This window comes from Centruroides vittatus, unplaced genomic scaffold (assembly GCF_030686945.1).
Source record: "Centruroides vittatus isolate TY-2023 unplaced genomic scaffold, ASM3068694v2 contig_4, whole genome shotgun sequence".
Lineage (NCBI taxonomy): Eukaryota > Metazoa > Arthropoda > Arachnida > Scorpiones > Buthidae > Centruroides > Centruroides vittatus.
In genome coordinates, this window is record NW_027122214.1 from 4,664,162 (window position 1) to 4,687,301 (window position 23,140).

Genomic DNA, 23,140 nt, shown 5'->3' on the forward strand with positions numbered 1-23,140 from the left:
GTAACTTCCAGTTTTGCGTTGGAGGTTTGTATATAGTTAATCGGGGCCTCCTGCCCCTAAAATTTCCATATCTGGTCTCGGATTTCACCTATCTAACTCCATTCTCAAGACTGAGAAAACTGGACAGACAGGCAACAGTGGGAATTTATAGGTCTATAATTTTTTCAAATTGCAGCAAACTAGGAAGAATATGATAAATTTAATAATGAGAAAAACTATTTTAGTAGTCATTTTTCTTAAATTTATTTTATATAATGAATTAAAAAAAACCACAAAAGTGAACATTAAAACAATAATTTTATTTCATTTTTGCTTACTCGCCATTTTTATTTTACAGCATTTTTGACAGTTATGACAAAACTATTCACTACTTAATGAGAAAAACATCGCAAAGTTATTCTAATTTTTATCTTAGAATAAAAATTATTATATTTTATCAATCTTTATCCAGAAAGATTGATTACTTTGCTATTATATATTTTAAGTATCATCATTCCTTAAGAGTGCCTACTTTTTAATAATGAACTGCATGCCTAATGCCAATTATAGAATTATTCATTCTAATTTTTTTTTACATATCTCTATATTAAGTTAGATAACATATGTAATATGTTTAAATGACTATAAAGAAGAGAACATTTTATTTGCATTTCATTGTTTGAAAATTTTTTTTTATATATTAATGGAAAACAATGCATTAAATGGTTTTTAATAAAATAATAATAAAAATAAAAAAATTGAATGAAAATTAAAAAGTACTTAAGAAATGAAACTAAAATATAGCACACATTCTATAGCTCTTAACACATATACATTTATAAGTGAATGTGCTATAATAGTAAATAATTTTACAGTTCTGCATTTATGCAGGTGCCCTATCGATCTCTGTGTTCATGGAACCTTCTTCACCTGGAACAGGACCCGCTTCTAAAGAATCTCCTACCATAGTTACATCATTTTTTTCATTTTCAGCTCCCATCCAAACTCCAGTCTTTAGAGATCCATCTTGATTTTTCTTCATCTCCTTATCAGAAAAAACTTTATTTAAAATTCTTTTTTTATTAAAGCTTGTTTTTTAAAGTTACTAACACTTACTTCTAAATCTTGTTTTGCAAACTTTTCAAACATATTTCGATATGTTTTACGTTCCTTATCGAGTTGTGCTTTAATCTTGTTATTGCAATTGAGAATTTGATTATGAGCTGCTTTATTTTTTGGATCTATGCTTAACACTTTCTGAAAGTCTTTTTTCGCCAACTCAAATTCATTCTGACTAAAATATGCCTACAAAAAAGATATTTTAAGTTTATACAAAATTTAACAATAACAACAAAATTTTATTTATGAACTAGGGCTAACCATTCCCCTCCGAAAGTATCCTTTTTCATTCTCTGAGTCTAGTTCGATAGCTTTGTCGCAATATTTAATTGCTTCTAAGTAATTATTCAATTTTAAATTGCACATTGCTAAATTGAGATATCCAGCTAACATAAGAATATTTCTTTTCTTCATATCATCATCTGATAATGATGTTTCATATTCAAGAAAATCAATTATCTTCTTATATTGTTTAACAGCTAGATTATATTTCCCTGCCTGTAAAAAAAAATAATAAATAAACGTTTTTTATTATTATACAAAATTATTTCAATACAGCATTTATAGTAAAAATTGTCATTTTTAAATTAAATATGAATAAATTTGAGTGAAATTTAAATTTATTATTATTCATAAATTAATAGTTTTACCTTAAAATAATTCGTTCCTTTATTTTTTGATATTTCTGACTGCTCCAATTTTTCATCACTATCCATCTCCCATGAACCCTTAGTCTTAAAAAAAATAAAACATACCAATGTTAATATGCATAATTATTTAAAATTTAATTACAAACACATTTTAAATATTAAATTACTATAAAAACACACTAAAAAGTAAAATATAAAATCATTATTGAAAAAAATATACCAATTTCTACTCCTTGGATTATTTTAAGATTTTATATTAAAATATTCTTTAACATACATGGTCAAACAATGCCTTAATTAAAAAAATAAAATAAAATAAAATGCAGTAATTATAGGACATATTGAAATGATCCAAGTACCAAAATATGGTAAAATGATGAAAGTTTTGAAGAGTGTGAGATGCCATTGAGCTTGAGATGTTCAGTGCATTTGTGTATGCTAACTCTTAGCCTTGTCCTCTCACTTACTCATGCTCAGTCATATGGCCCATGCAATAGAAAGTGTTGTTTGTTTTACAATCAATTAAATTGAAACCTGTTGTAGCAGATCAACGTAAGTGCTACATGTAAGTGGCAACAGTTATATTCTGGACAAACAGCACTAGATTGCAAAGCTCTTATTAATCATGCTTGCAATAGTTCAGAAAATTGGAGAAGTGCCACAAAACAAATCTACAGGCCAACTAAATACTTTGGAAGAAAATGTCAAACACATTAGACTATGTGGTGTAAGGAGCCTTAAAGCAATTTTTCGTTAGAGAAATTGATTCCAAAAACTATAATTCAAAACCTCCTTCTCAGACATTTTCACCTTCATGCCTCCAAGATTTAGCTGAAGCATGACATTAAACCTGATGAACAGTATATATTAAGAATTTCCCACTTCAATGCTAAACAAAAAAATCCAGAAAAGAGTTACTTAACTTTCGTGGCAACAACATTTAAAACCGTGTGTGGCACCATCTGTTGTTATATTTTTATTAAAATAACTTTTTATATTTTTAATTATAAAATAGCAAGAATCTTAATTTTGAGGATATGCACAAGTTTTATAAAAAAAAATTGCAAATGCTAATAACAAGTAAAATCATCAAGTCTGACCCTACTTGAGATATGACACAATTCACTCTATCTCCCCACTTCTGACTTTTAAACACCAAAATTTAACAACATCAATCCCCTAATACATAAACCTCACTGGAAAATTTCAGAAACTTTCAACGAAAGGCATGGGAATTATTAAGCTTCAAAGTGGATGAACAAAATCATGCCCATACACACAGTAATAACCATACATAAAAAAAAACCTGAATTTTTTTGTATTTCTCAATGTTTCAAGGTCTTGAGTCCAAAATGATAAAAATATTTGGGATCAATTTTTTACTGATTTCCATACTTTTCCTGTTAAAGTATAACAGGAAAATTTTTGCAATTTTTACTTTCCTGGCTGTTATATATTATATAACAGCCAGGAAAGTAAAAATTATGATAAAACTTTTCTATTCCAGGTTTTATTCACAGACTAAAACCTAGTCATCACCCAGATTTTATCATAATGGACATTGTTGTGGGGATATATCAAAAACATTGCATATATGAAAGGATTTGGAGATCAACCTCTAATGGATATAAAATCATAGCAATCATTGCAATGATAACTCCAGACACCATTGAGCAGACATGTTTGTCAGGTGAAAAATTTATTTTTATTTAAGCAGATTGTTCACAGTATAGTTTTAAAATTTATTTAAAACGTAATGTTTTAAGAGCACCAGAAAGAAGTAATGCAACTATTGTGGGGAAAAAAAATATTTGCAAAGTTTGTAAAGTCACTAAGAACTCTGAAAATTGTTAGCTTTTGAAGATAATTTTGACAAATAAATAAGCAGGAGATCCAGTAAAAATGGCATTTAAATCTGAATTTTAATTGGAGAAAAGAAACATTTAAAAGTACTAAATTGTCTAGAGAAAAACAGATATGAAAAGTTTACTGTTAGTATCTGCAGCATGAAATACATATTAATCTAAAATGTTATAATGCATCAATCAGTTCTTGATCAATAATAATTAATCTGGAGTGCTCAATAATTAATAGAAGCCAGTGTTCCAAACTCAGTTTTTACAGTATTCGGAATGTTATCAACAAATGGAGGGACTGACTTGAGTGGTCTTTACATCCTCCACCAGAGAAGCCAGATTAGATAATAAATTGCAATTTTGTTTAATAAAACTCTGTGAGAATCCAGAATAATTTTATTTTATTAAGAATTTGTTAAAATATTAAATTGATGTCAAATTTAACACATTTCTGTTAAATTTGTGGAAAGGGAAGTAAAATTTCCCTTGAGAGAGATGTTATCACACATCTCCAACAAACATCTGGGTTAATGTTACCTTAGGATCCAAAATGGCGGCGGTGGAAATTTTTCCCTATCTTGGCGACTGCGGCGGGGAAAAATTTTTTCCCTAGAGTCGTGTCGTTGACGCCGTTGAGAATTTTCCCCCGTTCGGTTTCAACCCTGAGATCGACGTTGCCGAGTATCCTGTAACCTCGAAACGGCGACGGTCGTGTGTAAATTTGCGACGGTAGAGGAAGCCTTTTCGTGACGTCGTGCGAGAGTAATATCAGCGGGAAATTCGTAGTTGTGTTACGAACGAATATGCAAATGCTCGATCTGTGACGTGATTTCTGTTCATTTCAATGCAATTTTATGCAAATCGACTAGTTTCCAGTTGGAATCGTTTACTGCAGTGTTGCGACGAATTGCGTATTGGAATATTTGCTGTTTATTTTTCTGGTTACGATATTTCATTTTTTTTCCTCACCACCTCCCCGCGTTTAGTTTATTGCCAATTATTCGATAATGAGTAGTTTTGCCGATTTGAGTTTCAACGACGAATTTCGGTCGAGTTGCACCACACGTGATTTCTACAAGTTAATGGAAGACGACTTCTTGGAGCTAGGTTTGCCTCCCCGTATCGATAACGCATTGAGATTTCCGAAATTTGCTGTAAAATTAGGCATACAGCCGACCGAGTCCGTTTGCATTCCGTGTGATTCTAAATGCAAATTATATCATCGGAGTAATAGAGAAAGCTGTTTCTTGTGAAGTAGTAAGTGCGGAACGAAGACTTCTGCCTTTGAAGGAACATTTAAAAGTAATTTTGGCCACATTTCTTGGGGTTGCATTCTATCGTTTATATGGCCAAGTAGTAATAAATCGAACAGAGGGAAACGCCAATCGACCAATAAAAGAGCAGCCAAATTGAAAAGAACAGGGAAGAAAAGAGCCGTGCCAAGAGAAAAGGAAAGTATCCAAGCTGGCAAAACCGAAGAAAGAATGGATCGGAAAGGAAAAAAAAAGTAGGAAGAAGTAGGCAACCACCATCGAAAAGTGAGTAAAAATATTCCTTTTTTTTTTTTTTGTTATTTCGGTTAACGTCCGCGGAGTCTGCAGAGAAATTCAATATGGCGGCCGGAAACGCGGCCATCTTGAATCGAGGGAAAAATTTTTTCCCCGTCGCAGTCTCCGAAGTAGGGAAAAATTTCCCCGGCCGCCATTTTGGATCCTAGGGTAACATTAACCAACATCTGTCCGTTGACATCAGAAATAATATCCCGTCAGATGTTACAAATCCTAAAATTCAATTGGAGAGAAATTTAGAATAAAGGACAGAGAAATCATATTCTCAGAGCAGCCAACAACAATCCAGCAACTGCCATAGAGGACAGACGACCATATAGAACGAACATTGCCATATAGAAGTGTGGAAGCCATAGGAGGAGCATAGTCCTGCTCCAGTTCCTCATCACCAGTCTCCAAACCCACTTACATCTCCATCTGTCAAATATTGCCAATCAACCTCCCCATAAGAAGTATATTAATCAAGCTCTGATTGTGCAACAGTGCGATAAATAGATCAACAGTTTCCAACTGAGGTAGTATATTTTATTGACATAAACTTTCTCTCTCGATAAGCATGTTATTTATAGGTATGTTTAGTGGCTACTTTATTTCGTTTTGTACTTATATGTCTATTAAATTCAATTTGTTGTTTGCTAATCCATCTGTCTTTATTTTGTTTAAACAGACACTAATCGAATGTACCCACGACTCTCCTCACTCAACAACTGTTAGCCCTCCTAAAATGCCATCCAGTGACCTAGTGAGCTGGTCCTAACATCCCGACGGATCAAAGGGTTTACGAGTCTAATCTCGAACCCTGTATTCTCATAACTCCAATGTAACAAATCAAAAATCATCAATCAGTAACTTATCGTTTATTTGCAAAAAGATTTATTGTTCTTGTTTATTCCTACATTAAAACATTTTTTTGTTCACTAAAAGAGGAACAAATATCAAAATTACTCTAAAGGAGGCATGACTAGTTTGCACAGATTAGCAATTATGTACTATATTATGTCGCTGTGCCATATATTTTACTGTTTGGACACACTAAATCTTTTAAAATGCTTGATAATAAGGAGGAAAAATAGAGAAAACAGAATATTTTAAATCTTGTGAAATTAAATCATAGTTTCAAAATTTTGTAGATTCTCTTAATTTTATCATAGGAATTTCCAGTTATTTGAATAATGTATCAAAAGGTTACAGGAGAAGAATGATACATTACTGATTAAAGAAACCTTATTACAAATTTCTTTACTTAGCTCAAAAAATTGGAATAACTTTCCAAACAATCCAATATTTGCAAATTTTAATTTAAAAAATTCCAGTATGTTGTAACTTATATAACTTAATGTGACCAAGAAAATTTAATTTTCATGTTACCAAGAAAATTTGATAAACACAAATTTCTGTTTTCTCTTATTAATCTATTAATTATATATCTGCATAAATAAAAGAAATTTCTCAGTCATATATTCAGCATACATTTAGAAAAAAATCATGCATCTTATTATTGTATGAAAATGACACAATAGAACAAATTTCAGGTTTTTAAAAGTATATGCATTATTTATCAATCTAAAAATTATAATGATTATAAAAATGTAAAAATATATGAGGAAAGATTATTCTCTTCATAAAATTCTCATTATATATAGAAATTTTATTTAAAATAACCAATACAACTTTATCCAATAATTTTTTTCTAAATTTGTATTTTTATATATTAATTTTCACTAAATACAAATATTAAAAGCCTGCTTTAAAGAATACTAATTTTTTTCTTAAATTCTATACCAAATGTTGAAGCTTAAGATTGATATTCAAACTGACCAATAGAATGTAAAACTACAAGTTAGAATTTATAATTTGCATCAACCATATCTTGGTGAAACTGTGTGTGTGTGTGTGTGTGTTTCAAGTTATTATAATCAGTAATATTAATAAAATTCAATCAAAATTCAAATTCAAAAATCAATAATTGTAAAATTTCACAGCTAGACTTATCTAAATTTATTTTCATATCAATATGTTTTAGTTTATAAAAATCAAAATATTAGTTTTCTATAAATTAATGATAATAATAATTATTGTTATTATTTTTATTTTTGTAATTGTATTCAGAAGGATGAATTTTTATTTCCATTGACAATATTTATTTTTGAATTCAAAATTATCTATAATTACACTGTTCATCTTAATCACTGATGCATATATTGTTTAGGATAAAAACTGGATATATTTATAAAGCTCAAAAATAGCCATCCATCATGCACTACTAGTCTAATGTAGGGCCACTATTAATCTTATGTTGACAAATTTTAAATTTGAGTTTTGCAACAATAACAAGATTTTAGAGGAGAATCATAAAACACAGAAGAAAATTAGAAATGTGAACTGCAACAACATAATACAAAAAAGTTCATAAATAGTCTACTGAAAGATCATTGGAACATATGGTTAAAAATCATAAATTAATTGCAAAAATATTTAATAAAAAAATCAATAAATACAGTACATCAGTTGTAAGCAATAAGTTTTCTAATGTTATCACCTTTATATGAAATAAACATTCTAAAATAGTTCTTCTCTATCATCATTTATTGAATTTTAATGATTAAGCATCTGCATCTAGCATACACTTAGGAGAAAAATATTTAATTTTACATAACTTATTTCCATTTTTCTCATAAATATTGCCATTCAGAGATGAAACATTCAGGACATTTTAAGATCTATTTTCATATTATCAACTATTTTTTAAAAAAAGAATTTAAAGAAATAATCTAAAGATACATTGAAATATGATCATTTAAGAAAAATGATATTTCTGCTGATAAAGTATCTGTTAAAAATTTGTGAGCAGAGGTAGAATAATTTTTCTTCAAAGCAAAGAACCAATAATAAATATAGAAATTTAAATTTAATAACTGTTGGAATAAATGTTGTTTAATAAATATAATGTTCTTAATAAATAAATTGTTTAATAAAAATATTAACATAATTTTTTATATATTTAAAACTTTTCAGATTTCAAATTACTTTAGAACTTATTCAAGCTAAATAAACAAGACAGACAAAAACATAATATTGTACAAACATTGAATTCAAATTATAAGTGTTTACAATTATGCATATTTTTATTTTAATGTTTGAAAGTTTTATTAATTTATTTCCAAAAAATTTACTAAATTCAACAAACCATCTGAAGTATGTTTTAATGTGACTGGTTAACATTGAGATGTAGATCCTCTTGTTCTTGTAGCAGAAATTTCTTTCAATAGTATCTAATATAAATTTTTTAAAATTAATTGGAAATTTATAATTATTAAACTTAAAATATTATTAATGCTTAAATATGATTTTATGTAAATTCTATTTATAATTATCGGAATGATTTATACATGATAGGCAAACTATTTCATATGAACAATAATTGTTCATTTGTATGGAAGTTTGATAATATTACAGCATTTACTAATTTACTGGCCGTATTGCACCAAGATATGGTTGAGAACTTCCTGTAATAATAAGTGTAAATCTAATATAAAAAGAAAGTACAACTGAGAAGAAAATAGTAAATTTGGTTAAAAAATAAGCTCTTAATGAAAAATTTATAACTGAGATAAATCAATGCATTCTATTACAAAGAAAAAAAATTATTTTATATATTTTAAGTTAAATCACATGGATAATACAAAATTATAAAAGATCAAGTGCGGTAATCTGGCAGTCTGATATTTTGGGCAATTAGAAAAATGTAGTATATAATGAGTTGGTGCATTCTAATTCAGGATATTGAAGAAAAAAAAAAAAAAAAGACAAGTTTTATACATATATAATAACTATTTAAATGCACATGACATCAGTATAGTCAATAATTTTACATATTATTCTCAAATAGAGGCAAATAAAGAAAATAATAATGACAAGCTTATTCTCTTTTATTCCAGGATGTCTATCAAACATTGCATAAAAAGTTATATTATTTCTGAAAATCAATTTCTTGTAATAAATATACTGTGTAAAAGAAAAGGCAGTTAGTAAGGACTAAGGATGGAACAATTGTCAAGTTAGGTGATTAATGATGAGTAATCAGGATTGTATAATCATCTAATTGAAATTAATATTCTAATTAAATCTAACTAATTAATATCAGGCATTTAATATATAAACTTTTGATTTTTATAAAAAAACTTTTTTATACAGCCTTTTTTAGTTTTAACTTTTTATAATACTAATTTTGCTCAGTAGCTGCCAATTAAACATATAAATATTTTATTTATTTATTTCCAGTTTAAAGTTGTATGGAAATATTGGAAAATAAATTACATAATCATCCTGATCAATTTGAGTTACTACTATTAATTTTATTAGTCAGAGATTCAATTTGTACAAAAAGAAAAAAAAAACGTTTTGACTGTTTTGTTCCCCATGACCATTTGCTACATGCAGGATTGTAGCATGGTGGCACCACTGCAATGAAAAAGGGTCAGTATGTTTTTATATTGTCATAATAAAGAAAATCTTTTTCTTAATTAGCATCCCATCCACACTCTGTTAAGCCTGATTATTTGATGTGCAAGATGTTAAGAATGGGAACTGTATGATTGGTTGTGTAAGTTACTCAGAACTGATGCAACTGATCTGTAGAAAACAACTCTCTTCATTGGCTACACAGGATTCTTAAATTATAAATGCTTGGAGTGCTATGCACTCTCTCTTCCTATGTTCCCTTACTGCCTCTGGTAGGTCACCTCCTATTCTCAGATAACCTAATACAGTATTTTCATGGAATATCTGGCCTGCCACATATAAATGGGAGATCAGCATACCAGAAACTCCGAGGTTACCAGTATGCCAGTTAAACTGAAACTAAAATATAAAATTAATCAGATCTAACAAAACTAGTTGGTAATTAAAGGTTAAAGAAAACATTCTTCCAAATACAATAAAATAACAACATTGCAGTTTGACTGACTTAAAATCAGGAAGAGAGTTTTCATTTACAAGACAATAAAATAATTGACTTATTGACATTAGCAATAGTAGTTAGTCAGTGGACTACACTGACCATCTACTCTGACTTTAAAAATAACTCCCACCTCTCAAATTTCACACACAGCTGATGTTAATTGGTTCAGATAATTTACAGGAAGTTTCTTAAATTTAAGATGTTTATTTTTGTGGTTTCAAATCAAAGAATAAAATACACATAAAAAAAGCACTTTTGGAATTCCACTTTTATGTCCTTAGAAAGAAGACAGAACAAAGAAATTAAACATATAATAATAATTTTTGATGTAATGCAAACAGTTTCACAGTTTTAGAATAAAAACTCCTTTATTTTTATATGATGCAACTCATTTGTTTTTTTCGTGCGCTCTCTAAAGAAGGATGTATAACCTCACTTAAATCAGCATGCCAGTTTTTACCATATGGAAATATCAAATTTTGTGGTTTCCGCCTGAATAGACTGACATGCCAGACAATCTGTGAAAATATGGTATAATTAACCTAACTTATTTGTAATAATAATAATAATTCTGAATAATGTACTGTGATAATTTAGTTTGTTATTTTTCATTTTTAAACTACTTGTTTAAAAATGAAAAATTTCTTTGAAGAATAGACAAATGGTGCCTAAAACTAATCAATGAAATCTAATAATTGGCTATGAATGAAATTGAAGTTAATTCCTTAAAAATTATGTACAGTGCATTTCGTTTAATTGGACTGCCATTAATCTGAAGCATATATTGAAAGACGAAAACATAAGTGATAATATAAGGCAAACTTACTTCACTTATTTGGGACATCTCATCACTTTATCGGGACATCATATGCAGCAAGGAGGAGTACATGTTAATGGGCCGAAGAGTTAGCTTTTAGTTAAAAACAAAATCAGAAGAGTTAGCTACAAAGATGGGTCACACAAATTTCAAAGTTACAGATGGGTGGTTATTGTAATGGAAAACCCAACAGAGTAAAATTTAAGAGGGCACATGGTAGAAAAAAAATAGTGCTGACACTATAAGTGCCAAAGTGTGAAAATCAACTAAGTTACTTGAATAGCTGTAGAAATTTAGTCCTGATAAAAAAAAAAAAATGGATTGCATTGCTATGTTGTACTGCTGTAATATGCCAAGAGATGATAAATGGAAGTTATTAGTCATTGGAAAGCAAGCTAAGCCTTTATGCTTTACAGGTCTTAAAATATGACTGTTTACCAGTTGAGTATTATGCCAACAAGAATGCACAGACAACTTCAAATATATTTCTGAAATGGCTTGTGAATTGAAATGCAGAACTGCAGAAAAAGTCAAGAACAATTCTGCTACTCTTGGACAACTCTGCTGTTCATCCTCATGAAGTGTATCTGAAAAACATTCATCTGGAACAGTGCTTCTTAAACTATGGGTTGTGACCCCATTTGGGGTCACATAGCGAAATTTTGGGGTCGCGAGATTTTAATGCAAAATATTGAAAATAATTTGTGAGAGTTTGAAAATGGTGCACTTTGTGCCATAGGTTTCGTGAGTTGCGCTTTGTGTCACTTCTGGTGCAGCAAGACAATGATTCAGCAACACTGATGTAGTGTGGACTAGTGTAGTGTTGTCGCTTTTCAGTGTATTCAGTTGTCTCTGTTCCATTGTAACACAAGAGTGAACTGTGGTAGCACACCATTATTGTTTTTGCAAATTTGTATATATCTTCAATATATGTGTATATTTTCCTTTTCTCCTTTGTTCTTGTTCTTTTTGTTTTTAACTTCCTAGAAACTTCTTCCAAGTGTGGGTGGTGAGTAACTGTGTTAGAAGACAAAAGAAAACGGGTAGCCTGGAGGGCAAAAGATAAGACATGTGAGACCACTTTTGGCTGGGACATTGGAGAGTGAAGACGTGTGGTGTTGTGTCCAGGTTGTTTTGTCATCATCTTGGGTACCCATTCTTGACTATTACTAGATATCTATCTGTCCTATTTGTCTATCCTTTCCTTATTTCCCTTTTAGTATAAGTAGTCAATAATTTTAGTTTGTAGCTATAGTTTTTCTTTGTGTTGTGGATAAATTTATTTGGTTAAGCCTTTGTCGTGAGATTTTGAACTAACAGTTCTGCCTTTTGTATCTGTTGCTTTGATTGTACTTGAGTACTAATGAGGGGTGTCGGAATATGTTAGAATCCTGTAAAGTGAATAACCACGGATGAAAATAAAGGTAGCATTTTATTTGTAATTTTGCCTATATCTTTGTTATGTCACACTCACCACGTATTTATCACTACAGAGCATCGCTAGAATAATATAATTTATTTATTTATTCGGTAATTAATTATTATATGGAATATGTTATTTTTATGTATTTATTGGTCTTTTTAGGATTAAAACCATTTTTGGCCATGGATAAATGGCTGAACTTAAGTAAGAAAGGTAATGATGCAGAAGACAATGCTACAAAGTCTCCTCAAGCAGGACTTATTATTGACAATGTACAAAAAAGAAAATATAATGAGTATTTTCTTCAATTTGGCTTTACATTTAAAAATCATAATGGTAATGAACAACCTCTTTGTTTGATCTGCAATGAATTATTAGCTACGGAGAGTATGAAACCATCGAAATTAAAAAGACATCTTGAATCAAAGCATACTTTGTATGCCAATAAACCAAAAGAATATTTTAAAAGATTGTTAAAATCTTTTGAAGAATTTATGACTGTTAATGAAAAATATTTACTCGTGTCATATGAAGTTTCATACTGTATTGCTAAAAATAAAAAGCCTTTCACCATTGAGAAGATCTTGTATTACCTGCTGCTATTAAAATGGTAGAAATACTACATGGAAGTAAATATGGCAATGATATTCAAAAAATTCCTTTGTCAAACAACACTGTTGCGAATAGAATTTCTGAAATAAACAAGGATCAATTAGGGCAACTTATTACAAGAATTAAAGAAAGCCCAAAATTTTCAATCCAGTTGGACGAAACAACTGATATTACTAAATTAGCTCAGTTGTTAGTATATGTCAGATATGTTTATAAAGAAAATGTCGAGGAAGAGTTGTTATTTTGTCGTCCTTTGAAAGACCGTACTAGAGGGAAACACATATATTGTAAAGTTAACGAATTTTTCAAAAGTGAAGGGTTAGAATGGAAAAATTGCTGTGGAGTATGCACAGATGGTGCAAAAACAATGACAGGCCAAAATATTGATTTTAAATCATTTTTTCAAGCTGCTCATTATGATCATATAATTTTTACTCACTGTCTTATTCATCAGGAGGCCCTTGCAGCAAAAAAATTAGCACCAGAATTGAACGATGTGCTTCAAGATGCTGTTCAGATTATAAATTTTATTAAGAGCCATGCCCTTACCAGCTGCTTATTTTCAAATCTCTGTAAGGATATGGATTCTCACTACACAAATTTATTATTACATGCAGAAGTAAGATGGATATCAAGAGGTCAAAGTTTAAGAAGATTATTGTTATTAAAGGACAAAATCGAAATATTTTTAACTGAACAAAAATGTGATCTTGCTACTTTTTTTCAAAATGACCTATGGCTATCCAAGTTGTGTTATCTGTTAGATATTTTTGAGAAATTAAACAATCTTAATTTGTCTCTTCAAGGAAAACATTCCAATATATTTACTTCGAATGATAAAATTGAAAGTTTTATTAAAAAGATCAAAATTTGGCAAAGTAGGGTAGAAAAGAATTCCTTTGAAATGTTTTCAAGTATCGACAATTTTATATCCGAAAAAAATCATTGTAAACCTTTTATTGAAAAAATTATTATAGGTCACTTAAAAGCACTAGAAACACAGTTTCGTAAATATTTTATATCAGATATTGATTTTAAAAGGTTATCTTGGATTCAAAAACCATTTTTGATTGGTTTGGATGAGATTGATCACTTGCCATATAAAGCTCAAGAAGAATTTGCTGAGCTTTCGAGTGACTCAAACTTAAAACTAGATTTTTCGAAAAAGCCCTTGACTGAATTCTGGATCGGAACTAGAACTGAATTTCCCGAAATCTGTAATATGGCATTAAATGTTCTTCTGCCATTCAACACCACAGATTTATGTGAAATTACTCTTTCATCTTTAACATATATCAAATCCCAATATCGTTCATCGCTAAAAGATGTTGAAGAGATTTTACGTCCAGCAGTATCAAACATTGCACCAAGATTTAGTTTGTTATGCAGTAAAAAGCAAGCATATCTGTCTCATTAAAAAACAATTTTCCTATGTACATATATTGTTACCTAATCAATAAATCATTAAAAATATTTATATATCTTTATTTTATATATATATATATATATATATATATATATTTGGGTGGGGGTGGGGTCGCAAAAAAAAAAAACCACAAGCATAAATGGGGTCGTGAATAACAAAAGTTTAAGAAGCCCTGATCTGGAGTTTCTTCTAGCTAATACCATGTTCTTGATACAACCATTAGATATGGGAATCATAAAAAATTTGAAAATGTATCATGAAAGGCTGATGAAATACATCCTTGAAGTAATCAAATAAAATTTATCATCTACAAAACCAGATGAAATTAGTTCTGAGATTGCCATTTTACAAGCTGATATGCCACTGATAGCTGAAGAAAAGCTGTAGCACAATTTGAAACTGCTTTTCTTATTCTTTTCTCATATATGGCATTTCCTCTTCTGTTACAGTTAGATAAAACCAACAAGGATAGTGAAATCACTTATGAACTACAAAACGTTAGAAATCACAAAGAATTTTTATAAATTGATAACAATCTTCCATGTTGCAATAAAAATGAGGACTGTGTAAATGCAATTATTATACAAGTTGTTTTGGGAAAACACCTAAAATCTAAAGAAGATAAGGATAGTGATGGAGACAATACTCACGATCAAGACAGTGACTAGAAAGCCAGAAAACTTATTTCTGAAGTCAGATAAATATTTTATGCAAGATGTAAATGAAGAAAGTCCCATTTCTGCATTGGATGCCTGTGCCAATTTTGTGCCTTTGCAGACTATGAAGAAAATGCATCAAGCCATGCTCGCTAAATTTCTGCAAAAATAATCATTCTTTTTTGTTTAATGATTGTATTTTAATGTTAATTTTGAACTGGAATTAATTTACATACATGTATTTACACTGGATATTAACTTTATTTTTCAATACATAGTTTTTGTCTTTATTGCTCACTTTATCTTGAATTTTGCTTGTTCTTTTAAAATTCACTTTATTGGGACAAATGTGTCATGTCCCTATGTGATCCAATTAAATAGAATTGATTTTAATTCTAAAAATTTATTAGTACCATAATAAAACTTTTCAGTTTGAATAAAAATTTGAATTAAGATTGAAAACAAAAACAAAGCTAATGGTTTCTAATGGAACTTTATGCACTGCCATGATTATCTTGAATTATTATTAATAAAGTTATTGTTTCTTTAAACATTATTAAATTAACATTAAAAAGTACTGGAAAAATTATTTACTGATTATTCCAATTATTAGAGAATTAATCATGCTAATTATTACAAATAACAATTAGCAAATGATTAATGAGTACATATCTAGTAGACTTGATAATTTCATCTGATGCTTCATTGCCAGATTTGATCTGAATTCTATACTCGTGAATGACATAGATAAATTTTCCAATAGACAATTATTATTCACTATAGAATGGTTAGTGATTCATTGAGTTCTGCAATGCTCAGAATAAAATAAAAATATTTTTTCTTTGTGACCTTTATAGCAAAAGTGCATTGATCTTTAAAACTTTGCATGATTTACCTGTATTGTTATTAATTAATGAAATCATATTGATGATTGAGTCTAAATAAAGTTGCATTAGATTATACATTTAATAAATCAATAAGTAATTTTAGAAAACCATTTCTCACTCACTCTACATTTTGTCATCATTAAATCTTATATCTAATTTATTGCAGTCTGATAAATTTAATAAAAATAAATCAGATAATGAAATGAGAATATATATCTCATACTAGAATAGTATGTAACATATTACTGGAAAAGATGATACGATACCAGTTTCAATTGATTGATGCTAGTTCTTTAATAAAAGATCATAAATTCTGTAGTTATAAAAAAAATGTAGCCTAAACATCTAAAGAGAATGTATTAAAGTCTAAAAATAAATGTATGTTAATATTTGTACAACCAGTCACACCAATATTTTATAACTACAAGGTAAAAACAAACAAAAAAAAAATACAAACCTTTTCAAAACTTTTTAAATGAATTTCATATTGAACATCAGAATTTGGTGGAATATTTAAGTCAGGTCGGCCTTCATCGCCATATGCATATTTTGGTTTCAATTTAATAAGTGATTTCTCTCCTTTTTTAAATTTCTGAAGTGCATGCTCAATACTTTCTAATATATTACTTTCAGATCCTTCACCAATAATAAAGTTAACTTCTCTATCTTCAAAAACCTTATCATTGCATTTACCAATCAAATGAACTGAAAACATCCAAAATTAAATTAACTTACACCAAATAAATATTTAAAATATTAAAATGAGTGTGTTAATACTAAAATTTTTTTAAATTAAAATGAAATATAGCCTGTAGGTTATTTAATAAATGTACATTATTGTATACTATTAAAGATTAAACTAATTAATCTTTGTAATGTGTTATCAAAATCTAGACATTATTATTTAATCTATTGGTTACAGAACAGGAAAGAGGAAAGATGACTTCATAATAAAATTTTTCATTTTCATTCTGAATTTTTTACTCAAATTTTCCACATATATAGGATCTTAATTCAAAAAATGTTTGATTTCTGTTTTAAGTTTTGTAAGAGCTATCAGCTTTTCATCATAAACACCAGATTTATAATACTTTGTAGCACCTCTAAATTTGTATTCAAAATCGATGATGATCATAATTCATCATCATTGAATAATCAATCTTACATAATCATAACATGAATAAAAATTAATATAACTGAACAAGCGATTATTTATTGTGACATCGTCACAATGCTGGGTTGCAATTTTTAATCATATTTTAAATTTATTTCATTTAAAATATATGCTCTTCATCTCAAATTAATAGTGTCTTGCCCCTGTATATCATACTTTTCCTTTAACAATAGAGTCATGCCGATCATCTATTAACTGCTTTCAGGGGAAAACATTTGAATTGAAATAACATAATTTCATAAGTGCAAACTAGAAGTTCATATATAGTTAATCAGGGCCCCTGTCCCTAAAGTTTCCATATCTGGCCTCGTCTTTCATCTGTCTAACTTCGTTCTCAAGATTAAGATTAAGGCTAAAACCTTGACATCCCTGAGGCATTTATGGAAATGGCCTGCAAACCACAGATTTCTCAAGGTCAAACTGTTATAAACACCATACCACTGTCTTACTGTAGTTTGTGTTATTATATATATATATATATATATACACATACATACATACAAATTTAGAATTTATAAAGCAATATTTTATAACAAAGCATTTATTTCAAATTATTATATATTTCTGTAATAGTTTTCCTGTATAATGCATTTTGGGAAGAATGACATTTAGGCACTATTTTGTACAAACTGATAGAAGTAAAATCAAATACTTTATTTTTACTTAAATGAATATTAATTATCAATAATAATAAAAATTGGAGTTTTCTGGACAGAATTTTAAAAAATAATCGGGGGTTAAGGAAAGACAGTAGGAATTTATAGATCTACAATTTTTTTCAAATTGCAACCCAACAATGAATCAAATTTATCAGATACCAGTAGAAGTAATCAGTCACACATAATTAAAAATATTAATACTAGAATCTTGTAATTAATATTTAACCTAAAAATTCTTTTATCTATTATGAAAAGTTTTATATTCTTTTTTAATCTTTATAAAATATTATTTCAAGAACAAATTCAGTTATGCATTGATATGATAATCTAAAACTGCAGATTATTCATCTATCAGTAAAAATTTGTAGATATTTTGTTTTTACTAATGAAAGAAATGTTTACTAATTATGTTACTTAACTAAACTAAACTTAAAAGTCAGTTTAAGAAAATAAAATGTAGCATTAATCAATTTGCAGGTTTAATATTTGTCCAATTAATACTATTAGATTAATTAGATATCAATTCACAGTTTCAAAGCAATTGAAATTTTAAAAAATGAAAAAATTGTGCTGGTTATTTTAGTTTGATTACCTGCTGTATAATGTGATCTTGCAAAGCTTAACCTTTAGATATTAGGAAAAATCAGAACAAAAAAGCTACTACATTTTACTCTTAATTTTCAATACTAAATTATCAGCAAGATGATTTAATATTAAATTTTTGTAATGGTTTTGTAATAAAATTTCAACAACTTTGCACAGTATGAATGTATATAAAAAGAAAACATTTCTTCTGTTCTTCATAAATCAATGTATCAAATATTAAAACTAAACAACATAAAATACCTTCTACAGATGCTCCATCATTTGGTGTTGCATATCCTTCTCCTTTTTCAATTATTTTTCTCTGTATACCTCCATCTAGACTGGAAGATAGATCCTCCCAACTCCAATCATGTAGCTCTATTTCAAATATTAATGTTGCATCAGGAGGAATTTTAGGGGGACTTCCTGCTTTTCCATATGCATATTCTGGTTTACAAGTTAAGAGTGCAATTTCTCCCTTTTTCATAGTTGCTATTCCTATATCCCATGCTTTAATTACAGATCCTGAAATTAATTCATAAGAATTTAAGTACAACTAATTGAAGAAAAAATTCTCTACCATAAGTTATAAATCCATAAAGTATATAAACAAAATAGTTTACATACTTTATAAACTATAAATACACACTATAAAGTAAATAATTAAGACCTATTTTCATCACATTTAAAAATATTAAGTAATTAGAATCTATTTTACAGCTTAGTTGCAATCTTATTTTACAATTTCATTACGATCTGAAAAATTTTTCCAAGAGAATGCTTTGCACAGAAATTTTTGAATATTTATAGCTACTGTATGTTATTTGTATTACTAATGAAGAGAAGATATGGTCATGGTATTGTGGATTTCAATGAGCTTCAAAATCGTGAATGTACTTTTCTGTCAAAAATAATTTATCCATGTTCCAGCACTTCGTTCAATGGGTGTTATATTGATGTTTAAAATTATATGCTAATAGAACTATAAAAATCAGAGAAAAGTTGTGCAACATACATGTAGTGGCTATCTATTAAAAATAGATCTAATTATAGATTTTTTTTTTTTAAATTAGCAAATTCAGATAAATTAAATTTACATTTTATTAATTGTTTGAAGCAGATGGACTACTACATGAGATAGGATGATAATTATCATACAAACAAGGGAAACAGTAAGTACATCATCATCTTACACATTGTAGAAAAGCTGCTTTTTTTACACTCAAGATTTTTTAGATCATCGGCAGCAAAACATAATTTGTTAACATTCATAAAAATGTTCCTTTCATCTAAGTTTTGAAGCAAACCACACAATTCTGCAAACACCGGAGCCAACGGTTGATGAACAATTGAATGAATTTTTATACTCTTCTTGCAACAATTTTGTGTTTTTCAATCAGATATGAACAATTTTGAAAGCATTTGATAAAGTTTTTTTACTTATAAAAGCCTATAAAAATATTGTCTTGTTACTATATAATGGAACATTCCTAGCTCACTTGTGATGTCTATCTGAGGAAATAACCTTGTATAAGTATTATAACAGGTCACGAAATACATTATTTTGAATATTCAACGTATTCATATTTTTACATTCCCAAATATAAAAATCTTTACTTAGATATATTTTTAATAGACAGCAATTCTGAGAATGAATTTTGAAGGAGAAGTTTAAAAAAAGCGGGAAAACTTCATATTTTTCTAGGTATTTGTATAAATATCTGTAAAATTATTATATATTTGAATACTATCACTAAGAATAAGTCTTTGTTTATATTTTTTTCCTATGCTTCTATTATTGTTTTAGAGAATACAATGATTTTTGTATTACACACACTCCCATTCACTTAATTCATTTGTTGTTTTGGGCTCTATCCAGATATTCTCTGTTTAAGTGTTAATGACTGATTAAAAATTTTTATTATTCTAATTCCAGAATGCATCAGAAAAATTAGATCATTAAAGTGTATTTTATATATAGTTCCTCTAGTTGTGGGTTATAACTAAGCAATTTAAACTTTTTTAAATAAACTTTTGAAAAAGAAAAAACACCTTTCTAATAAAACAGCAAAAAAGTTAAAACTTTTTCAGTAAAATATATTTTTGTTCATCATACTTCATCATCATTGAATTGACTGTTAATGTAAGATTTCAGCTTTATTAAAGCTGTATGATCTCATTATAATTTCACATTACAAACAACTCTCACCCACAATGAAGATCACTCAATATGGGTGAGGATGGAGAACATGTACTTGCAACATTCCTCTTGTAAATTATGATCTGAAATAGATTCAAACTTGGATCCAAATAATGGTAAGACAACACTATAGTTTGCAGCCATCTGGCTATTGTTATGTATTTTATTGCATTGAATAACAAAATGTATTGTTATTCAATGCAATAAAATATCTTATACTTCCAGGAATGCAGTATTTTAAGATCAAAAATAAAAACATTTTTTTAAAATTTTGTGAAGCTAACTGTAGATGTGCCGTTCGCAAGTATAGCCCTCGAAATTGCGCCTACGTTATGCGAGTTCGCGAGCAAAAAAGCCGGTCACGTGACCCAATATTTGTTTTACGATTTTACGGGAGTCCCGTCGCTTGCCGTTAAAATTGCCTTTAGTAGACGTTTCCCCCATTTTTTTACTTTGTTCAAGAACTACCGTGAATCGATCACTAGTTTAGCACATGGCGGCATGTGGTGGCGCCCACTACAAAAGGTCAGTCGGGAGTTCCCGTCGCTTGCCGTTAAAATTGCCTTTAGTAGACGTTTCCCCCATTTTTTTACTTCGTTCAAGAACTACGTGAATCGATCACTAGTTTAGCACATGGCGGCGTGTGGTGGCGCCCATACAAGAGGTCAGTCGGGCCGCCATGTTCGCTGCCATATAGTCATTTTGGGGGCCTATATCTCGCGAAGGCGCGCTCGTACACCCATGGTTCATTAGACTATTTTTGTTCAGCCATCTGCTATTGTTATGTATTTTATTGCATTGAATAACAAAATGTATTGTTATTCAATGCAATAAAATATCTTATACTTCCAGGAATGCAGTATTTTAAGATCAAAAATAAAAACATTTTTTTAAAATTTTGTGAAGCTTTTGGAATGCTTTTAGATGTGCTCTTCCTCAAATGTTTCATTTGCAGTTTGTTCTAATGTAATATATGATTTCATTTCATCCAAGGTTGATCAGTTAGGCTGGTTGGAAATGTTAGCAAGATATTAAAATACTGCATTTCTGGAAGTCCAAGATGTTATTTTTATTATGAAAGATTTTCAGTTGGACAAAAGACCCAATACTTTTGAAACAAAACACAATGATCATAGCTTTAGATTTTATCTTCAGTATATCTAATAATAGTGGGCAACCTGCAGCACAAAATATTTTAAAAAAATACAGTAGAGCATCGATTATCCGACTTAATTGGGACTGGGGTTGGTCAGATAACTGAAAAGTCGGATAACCAAAAAGTATGAAAAAATACATTATTAGTGTAGTGTATTAGGCCTGGTTTAAATACTAGCCTCCCTTTCATGGTCGAGCCAGTGCTGCCAGCAAAAACATGCAAAAATTTAACAAAAATAATATTAAAGTAGCCAAGACATAACCAAATATTGTAGCACCACATCACTAGCGGACATTTGAATTTGTCGTCTAGAACGCGGTCGGTTAATCAGGGGTCGGATAATCGATGCTCTACTGTATATTACGTTCACATCGGTTTCACATCAGTTCCAGAAGTGAAATTAAGTATACTTATGTTAATTTATAATCATATATAGATTTACCCACATTTTTTATATTTTCTCTCTAGTGTGTGGCCCACGTCTCATTTTAAACGTGGCCCTTACACAGAAAAAGGGCGCCCATCCCCGATCAAGACGAAGCAGCCAAAATATCTTTCAAAAAAGTTTTCTTGACAATTTTTGCTGTTTTTATCTACAATGTTTTATACTGTTTACCCAATAAACCACATTGTCTCTAAGTTACTGTTTGTTTATAATATAAGAATATATTAATATTCTTATGTTAAAGCAAACTTTTTGATCTTTTGAATACATTTAAATTGATATAATAAAGAAAACCATACACATTAATAGATAAGATTATTTTTTGATTATTAGAAATATATAAAATCAATCAGAATGAAGAGAATGATATAAACCTGTTCCCAATGTAAATTGGAAAAGTCCTCTTTCTTTGCTACTGTCGAAGACAGTTCCATCTAATAGTTTCCCTACATAATGGGCGAATACCTTGACTCCGATAGACGGACTTTCTTCTCCTGTACCTTCACGAATTATTTTTTTAAGAATTCCACCATCTTGCGAAGGAGTTATATCAATTCCTTCGTTTTCTTTCATCTCCGCTTGAACTGGCGTTTCGTTTTCGGTCTCCATTACAGCGATCGAACAAAAGATCTAGAAATTTCTAAACTTCTGCTTTCGACGAAAAGCGCCCTCTCACTACTATTTCTTTTTTAATTTGTTTTGGTAAAATACAACATAAAATTGTCAGAATGCGAACAATTATTTCCAGTGCAGATTTTTTTCTTTTTTTTAATTTTGAAGCATTTTTATAATACAAGTTTTTATAAAATAGCGATAAAATTATTTTACCTCACTCTACATATTAAAAAAATGAAAAAAATAATGGCGACGGTATTGGTTTAGCCTTATTTTAATATTCAAAATTAAATTTACTTTTCAAGGCGAAAAAATAAAGTTTTTTAGAAATTTGTAGCATTTATTCAGATAAT

General features: G+C 29.1%; 1 protein-coding gene across 1 annotated transcript; it reads right to left on the reverse strand.

Annotated features, from left to right (window-relative positions):
• Positions 1–278: 278 nt before the first annotated feature.
• LOC136976309 (peptidyl-prolyl cis-trans isomerase FKBP4-like) lies at positions 279–22,853 on the reverse strand. The gene is made up of 7 exons (XM_067271557.1): positions 22,547–22,853; positions 18,633–18,896; positions 16,411–16,658; positions 1,749–1,832; positions 1,360–1,596; positions 1,096–1,284; positions 279–1,024 (listed from the first exon to the last, which is right to left on the reverse strand). The coding sequence occupies exons 1-7, from the start codon at positions 22,779–22,781 to the stop codon at positions 863–865; spliced, it is 1,419 nt and encodes a 472-aa protein (XP_067127658.1). The 5' UTR covers positions 22,782–22,853; the 3' UTR covers positions 279–862.
• Positions 22,854–23,140: the final 287 nt, after the last annotated feature.

Coding starts and splice junctions, on each gene's coding strand:
- LOC136976309 (XM_067271557.1), bottom strand. CDS start 22,781: ATGGAGACCGAAAACGAAACGCCAGTTCAAGCGGAGATGAAAGAAAAC. Junction 18,897..22,546: donor CCAATTTACATTGGGAACAG/GTTTATATCATT, acceptor AATTAATTTCAG/GATCTGTAATTAAAGCATGG. Junction 16,659..18,632: donor TGATGGAGCATCTGTAGAAG/GTATTTTATGTT, acceptor GGATGTTTTCAG/TTCATTTGATTGGTAAATGC.